Source organism: Dermacentor silvarum, chromosome 3 (assembly GCF_013339745.2).
Source record: "Dermacentor silvarum isolate Dsil-2018 chromosome 3, BIME_Dsil_1.4, whole genome shotgun sequence".
Lineage (NCBI taxonomy): Eukaryota > Metazoa > Arthropoda > Arachnida > Ixodida > Ixodidae > Dermacentor > Dermacentor silvarum.
In genome coordinates, this window is record NC_051156.1 from 136,863,398 (window position 1) to 136,871,888 (window position 8,491).

General features: G+C 43.1%; 1 protein-coding gene across 5 annotated transcripts in view; it reads left to right on the forward strand.

The window, feature by feature from the left end:
• The window catches only part of LOC119445813 (pleckstrin homology domain-containing family G member 5-like), a 676,589-nt gene extending 668,438 nt beyond the window's left edge, over positions 1–8,151 (forward strand). For all 5 annotated transcript variants that reach the window (XM_037710104.2, XM_037710105.2, XM_037710106.2 and 2 more), the window contains one exon: positions 2,439–8,151. In XM_037710104.2, coding sequence (XP_037566032.1) covers positions 2,439–2,448 — 10 coding nt within the window. In that variant the 3' untranslated portion in view covers positions 2,449–8,151. The remainder of the gene's footprint in view (positions 1–2,438) is intronic.
• Positions 8,152–8,491: the final 340 nt, after the last annotated feature.

The following is an 8,491-nucleotide window of genomic DNA, read 5'->3' on the forward strand; positions in this document are numbered from 1 at the left end:
TTTTTCAAGAAAAACAACAAAATACTTCCATCAAACATCCTTTCATGCTTTCGCGTGAATCAACAAGGCCAAAAAACCGCCAATCCTTGGCTCCTGGCAGCCTCCGCCAGCCCCGTTCACCCTTTCACCTAGCTCGGCTCCTTGCGAAAGCTTGCTTCACCGCATCACACAGCCGGCACTACCCGGTCGCAGTCTCCAAACCAAGCGAATGCTTCCTGTCTTTCTTTTTTTTTTCAATGCCAGGCAGGACGACCGCCGGGTACATGAGCTGGTTTAACGCCCTCCAGAAAGGTTCCGGTTTTGTCACGTTTCTCGTCGCACTGCGTAGTCCCCCAGTTGGTTAAACAAGAAAACTCTGCTCCAGTTGATGACATTGGTGATGACATTGGTGATGACATCGGTGCACATCAGCCAGTGACCTCTGGAGCAGCTGTCGCTGCTATCGGCACGTTACGTATGTACCTGAGCTCCGAGCCGGGCAGTTTGCTCTCAGCTGGACAGTGTTAAGGTCGCTGTTCTGAAACGCGCGGTCGCGAAAACACGTGCAGGGGACCCTCGACCACTTTTTTCAGAGGCTGTAAATAAAGTCTTCTACTTGGTATACTTGATGCTTGATTTTTTTTACAGTCCAGATATAGCGAAAAATCGGTTATAGCAAAGTAATTTCTGATTCCCGCCGACTTTGTTATAACCGGGCTACACTGTATACACGCCTTAATCGAATGATTTTTTCTCTAACTTTCATTAGTTCAAATTTTGTATAATTCGAATTTTCATGGCATCCCCGCGGAATTCAAATTAACGAGCTTTTACTGTATGAAAGTACTTAGTCCCACGAATATCATGCCGAACTTTTAAGCCTTCAACTGTAAGTGGAGTTATTGCACCAATACTCGGCTTTATCTCTCTTTTCATCCCTGCTAATGCACTGGAAGCTACACAGCGGAGAAACCAAGAGGGCAAAGCCCCGGCCAAAAGTTAAGTGTCATGGCGGTAAAAGGGCTTGTTGAGGCATCCCTTGGCGGCTGCGGTAGACATTGCTACGCACCATACCGCTGCCATCATGGAGGCTACGTGCCACAGATGCAGCTATGCACAGTGCTAAGATGAAATGATTTTGATGTCTTTTTTCAATCGCAGAAATATACTTTTTTTCATTTATTTAACTCAAACTTAGTTATTGTGTATTACTGAGAATGTTCTCGCGATCACGACATCAGCCAATAGCGTTGGTTGGCCAACTGCTTTCAATGACGACATAGCGGATGCAACACCAAGTGACTGTTCGCTGCTCTTGACACGAGATTATAATTTCCCTGCTGCATGCAGGGCAATGATATTTGGCTCACATGTTCACAGGAGCCTTGTTAACGGATCGGCAACAAGTTTTCTTTTTCTGTGCTCAAAAAGTGTTTCAGGGCACCTTTAAGGTATGAAACTGCTGTGCTTTGCTGAAGCTCTCGCGCAAAACAATGACAACTATTTTGCCACCTTGACTATGTCTTTCTTCGCGCTCCTGACATAACATTTAACTGGTAGGAAAATTGCCAGAACATTTGTTGATGAGGATGCCTATCCTACAGCAGCAGATTAATGTAGTCACTGTCATATGCAACCCGAGCATGCCTTAAGAGTATGTATGTTTGCTTCTGCAGAGGGTGCTAGACATATCTAGTTATAGTGTCTCGATTGTGCTTGCTTAATGCATCTTCTTTTCAAAGCAATCACTGCTGGCTTCAAGCAGCCCACATTTCTTAAATATGCTATAGATGCTTCTTTATTGTTTGGTTTAAGTCTGACAGTGGCTGTACATTCAAAAAAGGGTAGCTCGGAAAACTTCTTGAGGGAATTTTTGTTATGCAGAGTGCACAGAACAAAGAGATTTTCAATTACATGTTAGTATAGATATTGCAGAATTCTGTCAGACTTTGGAATGTTGCTAGCTGCAAGTTCTGCTTCGTTGCTGTTTGGCTGCATACAGTGGCACTTTTTACAATGATACCTTTTTTCCTCCGTGTTTCTCTTGCCTATGTGGCCTTTCAAAAGAGAAACGCGTTTGTGAACAATTTTTTTCAAGTGCTGTCCCCACCTGCAAAACTTAGGATGTCGGAAGGTTTTTTGTCATTCTAAGCATATCAACTCTTTATGTAATTGTACAAAGGAAGTACAAGCAAGAAGAATAAGGGGAACATGCGCTTGATTTCTTTCTTAGTTACAACAACATAAAGCCAACAGACAAAGAAGCCAGGGAAGGCATAGGGGAAATTGGCTGTTCATTTTAATTGAACTGCAGAAATAATAAAAAAATGGCGAAACAAAAGTGCATGAAAATACAGCACTCGTAGACCTTTATATTAAAACAGTCTCTTCTGCATCTCGCAGTGTCTCTAAGCACCCTCTTATCTTTTTTTTTTCTTCTTCTCCTCTTGCGTTTTCAGTGAGGTATGACAACGTCAATAGTCATCGGGAGAGACAGCACAGACAAGGGACAGGATTGCCTCGGCATTCTCGGCTTGGCTAAAAACGGCAATTGTACAGCCTTCACTGTTTGTTTCGAACTATCTGCCGGCGAGAGAGGGCATTCGCTTCCAGCATCCCCTGGGGTCCACTGGAACAGCGTGCTGTCCTTGTCTGGATATACATATCTCTGCAGTGTGTGGACAGCCATCTGTGACGACGCAATTGAATGATGACCACATTGTAATATTCGTTTCAGAAAGAGTTTGTTGAACGGCATAAGCCATGATTCTGTCTTTGTCCTCAGTGTGAGGTAATGGCTGCCGTTTGGATGGTGTAGCTCTGCTGCAATTTTTTGAGACCCTGTCCCTGTTCCATGTTGCCGACGTGCACTTTGCCATGTGTGTGTTTCTGTGTGTGTGCGTGTGGCAGTCTGCTAATGAGGCTGTTCCATTGGTGTAGTACCTGGTCATTACCTACCACACTATGCATAAGGCGTTTGTTACCTGTGCATTCCTTGCTTCCCGTACTTACGATGGCAGAGAAGTGAACGGAGTCAGTCCAGTAAGCAAAACATATGTGTACTTCAGCTGTTTAGATGGTCTCTTTAATTAGTCTCAATAAGTGTAGTAAGTGCACAAATAATTTTGACATTGTCTCAAGGCAGTCTGGCCGGACAGTTTTAGTTAAGTTCAGCCTAATTTTGCTTTTATGATTAATATCATTTATTAAACTCCCATTGGTATGCCCCAAGTATTCTTGTGAAAAAACTCTTAACAGTGAGTTTTTGCTTTGGGAGCTGTTTTATTTATGACAGGGTCGTCTTATGCCTTAAGGCGCACCGTTTGGAGTTGGTGTTTGGTTTCCCTTTGTTTCTTGTACTGGCACTGTGCTACGATAGAACAGGCTTGTCACCACTTTTCAAGGATCGCTGCATTACTGAACCCTCTCTAAGTCTTATCTAGGATAGATGGTGCTTGAGGCAGGTGCTTTTGCGTTTTATCACATCACGTCAACATTCTATGCAGTCAGCCACACAATGTGCAATTTATGGCAGACCTTTGGTTGCACACAATTTTTTGCTTTTGAGAGCCTGCCGATTTGTTCTCTCATTTCATCTTTCTAACGTTTTTGCCAATATAATATGTTACGTGCCAAACAGTTTCACGTAGTACTTTTTTTTTTTTTCTCATCTCTTTTTCCACCATCAGGTGGTTTACCGACTACTGCTATACATACACATTGTTCTAAACTCTCCAAGACTACGCTTTCATGTCTCTGAGCAGTCTAATCACTCTCAGCTACCACTGTTTCGCCTGGGCCTTAATGGCATGAAGACTTGTAAAAAGCAAAAAAATTGAAGCTTTTATGCTAGACGCACTGTTACTCTCCTTTGCACTTAAGATTTCTACGCCTTTTCGGGTGTATTTCATCACCCAACAGCCATCTCTGTTCTTGTCGGCATTCATTTCTTTAATACTGCATGCCGAGTGCTTTCTTGTCAGAAATGCCGTACTTACCAAAGCATTCTTGATTGGAGAGTGCTGAGTACACAGCAGTAAAGAAATGAAATGGCCCTGATAATGGCGACAGTTAATGTCATGCGAGGAAAAAATCGTGCACCTGAATGGCGTAAAATTTCAATGGTGTAAGTAGAAAGGATGCAGTTTTCAACCTTTTGCTCCCTTTCTCTCCCCTTTTCTGACAAGCTGTGATACAGGTCCTGAAAAAAATAAAACAATTCATAGCTGCACTGACAATACACAGGTCTTTGCCATGTTTCGGTGAACATATTGCCATGCAGCATGTAAATGTTAATGAGCAGCAGGCTGCAAAAAGAATTTTTGCATTTGCAGCTGCTTCTGCTGCTGCTGCTAGCTTTCTATTGTATAGATGCCGCTGCGACTTTTTCACTGTAAAGCATCTAGTGTTTCATAGACCTGTAGCTTAGTGACCTGTCCCTTGTAGTGATTCTCGAACTTGTTATTATGAACAAAGGTTCTTAAAGCACTTGACTGTGTACAAATTAGAGATCTTCGCTCCGCCCCGCTCCCCCTCAGCTGGCTGTCAGTCTGAAGTCGGCCTCTTGCAGCATGCACCATTACCCATGTGAAGTAACAATGTTAATGTCGTGGCCACATTTCCTTTTTTGGCTGCAGTTGGTTTCACTTCACGTCCTTGCTTTCTGTCTGCAATTCTTTGCAATGGTACATATCTGAAATGTTTTGCTTAGCGTGTTCAATTCCATAAAAAAGGGTATGGCTTGACACATGTTGCAGGAATGAATTCTTTCGCACAGTAAACACAGCTGGCGCATTTCTTAACGGCACGATTTATTAGTGAGGAAAAGGCATTTCTATATGTCTCATTATTCAAGCTAAATTTCTCACCTCTCATTTCCACTCGTACTTAGCATGAACTGCCATTGCTGCAAATTGTAAAAGATTGTCAGGCATACTACCATGTGGGTGCCGTACTGAGCAAACATAAGAAATTATAAATTTCCGCTCATCTCATGTGGAATTGAAGTTATTGTTTAAATATTATCCTTTTGGCATGCTGCTAAACTCTTTTTAAGTCATTTTAAAGGGCTTTGTTTCTTTTATCTCTTCTTGACTTAGCAGCCTTCATGCCTCGCTTGACTAGGGCTGTAGTTTCTCTTATGAGTCTCCCCAGCGATTAAGCATATTCTTGCCGCCATGCGCCCTTCTCTTGGCACGTAGCTCAAGACATTGAAGCACAGTGCTCCCTTTGGGTAGATGTTTATTCAGGCACACTAGCACTACTACTCGTATAGAAAGCACTGGCACCTGGTTTAGATGTAGTTGTACCGAGCACCTTGTTTTTCAACCTGACGGTTGTTTGTGCCCCATTGCAATATGTGGGAGGTCTGTGTCCAAGAGTTGTGCTGGCCACAGTCTGGAGCAGCGCCTGCAAATGAAGTTTGCTCATTCTGCTAGTTCAGGAAAGAATTTTTTTTTTTTTAATATCAAGGGACTCCAGCTCTTTCTTGAATTTCTTGTATGTGATCTTACCTTAACTCTTTTTCTGGGTGCCATTTATGATGGCCTATGCCGAACATGTCAGGAATGTTCATTTTGCAGAAGAGCAGTATTAATGTTTTTATCTAGGGTGGCTTGGTCATGGACACATCTTGAAATAAAGAGTAACGAGGCAGCAATATGTGTAGATTTTTTCAGAGGCCTGCATTGGACCGATGGCGTCATGCGTAACCTGTATTTCTTGGCATCATCTTGTGGATGCGCTTTCAAGTTCACAAGCAGAAGCTTGATGAAGGCCGAAATTAATCCCTGATCCATAGCAAACCGGCACGCCTTTCAGACCATGGCCAACACACACTCTTGCCTGCACGCATGTGTCAGGTGTCGTGGGAAGTCGGCAATTCAATGCGTGTTTAAGTAGCAACAAATGTTGTATTGGTGTGTACATAGCGTGTCCACCATTGTTCTTCTACGTGGGCTATTCCTTGGGATGCCTTTGCCCTCTGGTGTTACTTGAGGGGCTGCCATGTATGTGAACTTGTATGCTTTTCCGCATAGTGTGTCTGACTCTTGTTTGTGGTGCCATTGTGAGTTTGGATTTGTCATTTGTTGCCAGCTCACACGACCTGTAGCTGCAGTATTGTCATTACGTGCCCAGATGTACTCTCCTTTTTCTCGCATGGAGAAGCTTGCCTGTGGATATTGCAAGACTTGTATGTTCTGCGCATGGCTACATCCCCTAAGTTCTTATCTTCCTCCTTATTTCACAACTCTTTTTTTTTTCTTTTTTATGATTACCTCAATGACCATGCTGTGGTGACTGCCTGCTCTCAAGTTACGAGCAGCACAACTTATGGTAAGGGCTGCACAAAAACAGGGTGGTAGCTGATGCTGGGCAGAAATTAGTGCCACTACTGACCAGCTCCTGTTCGACTAGCTTGCCACTCTTATTTTTGTGCATACTATGCTGAAAGGTTGAGTCTTGAAGGCCAGTCGCTCACATAGCTGAAACAAACTGCAGATAAAAATTGAGTAAGGGGACGCTAATACAGGGCATAAGAATAGAGAGCTTTAGCGTACTGTCACTGCCGCCTTGCCAGCTGTGTGCATGCCACCATGCACAGTGTGGCTAGCGTATGCAAACCTGGCAGGTAGCTGTAACTCTTATGGTAGTATGGTCGTAGTGGTATGCTAAAACTCTCTAATATGTCCTTCCTAAAGCTGTACTGTGTGGCACTATTATGCAAATTTTAGCAAGCGTCATTGTTGCTGCAGTTGTTGCTTCATCTTGTCCAGCGTAATGTTCTTTTGCAGGCACTTTGACCTGCCTTGAGCCTTTGCAAAGCTTTTTGTTGTACATGTGTTAATCGCAGTGAATTGTAAGCTTCACACCTTATTAGTGGTGCAGAGTAAAATAGAACAGAGTACAGTTGGGTTTCCATGATTTGCGACTGCATAATCTAACATGGCTGATGCTTGGTTAAATTTGCATTGAGACAGCGATAACTACATGCTCTTGATTCTGTAATTAAAATGGTGCAGCACACGGCTAAACAACTTGCATTTTAGGCATAGCTGCCCTACATTGAGTAATATCGCATGCATCTTCCATTCAATTTCTGCACCCAAGACCAGAATATATGGTACTTAGACGCATGGACATATATAACCTCGCCTATGAAACAGAAGATGCCTATAGGGGAAGCTGATTTAACTGTAAAAAAGGCAATACCGTAGTCCAATTTATGTTTGGCAGTAAGGTTGTTTTACTCAGTAGTTTAACATAGAGAGTGTAGCAGCTTGTTAAAGTGAGCTGTTGCACCCTTAAGACCAAAACGCTGAGGGCTAGTCCAGGGGGGATAGCTGTGTAAAACTTTTTAACAGTTACATTTTTCCAGTCTGGTTGAAAACTTGGCTGTCAGATAATGGAAAATCAATCCTGACCCAGATTATTCAACAGTCTCTTACGTGAATGTGGGCATGCCATACTATCCAAAAGGAGAGGACTATTCGCTGCGATTGGCAGAATTGAAAACACATTCAGTTGAGATTGTAATTTTGTGTGTGTGTGTGTGTGTCCAGAGATCTGCATTCTGCTATGTCCTCAGAATGCTGTGTGAATAACAGGTTCCAGCGCCCATATGTACATAGCCTTATAAATATGAAATCGTTGGCGTTCTTTCGCGTGTCAATAAGCGGCGATGTTATCGTGCCCGTTCGTCCTCCTGTCTCGAAGAACGAATGGGAGATTTTTCTTCGTTTCTTCTGCGACTGCAGTCGCACAAGTGTACAGCGTGATTAGAATAGATAGATATTTTATTTTCCTGCGAATCATAATTTTTTATCATAATTTATTGCAGTGTGTAATTAATAACGTTTAGATGGTATGTGTGCGAAGAGAAATATATGTTCAGCGTATATATATAGGGTTGTCACGAAACAGGTCAACCGTATTGCTATTCTAGCTGTGTGAGCAGTCGGCGTTCGAAGGTATACATGTATACATATATATGTACGCACTACACATGTATATTGGAAGAGAAAGCATAAAAAAACAAACCCTGTGCGGCGCTTGTCCTTTCCCGTATTAATTTGAGATTCGCACCGGGCACTGATCTCGGAGCGCGTGTAATCTTGGTTGAACTGTTAGTACAAAAAAAAAATGTATGAATAAAAGCTGTTTTGCCTAAAACCTCCCGCCCTTTTCTTGCATGTGTGGTGTCTTTACTGCTGAATCTGACCCACACGAAAAAGGAAAGAAAGCCTACCTCATGACTATTTTAGGAATGTGATGGTGTGCTTGCCAGCTCCAAGTTTAGTAAACACTTTATTTAGGTCCTGAGAAGCCAGGCAGGGGGGCCTGCTAGCCGTTGGCTAGTCCCATGTCGGAACAGAGAGGCCGTGCTTCTCCGCTCGTTCACGGGCCCTCTGGACAGCCAGGAGTTGGACGTCTTGTCTGGGATCTGTGATTGCCTTTGTCCAGTCTTCTTCTTGGTTAAAATCCTGTAACACAGGGCACTGCCAGAGCATGT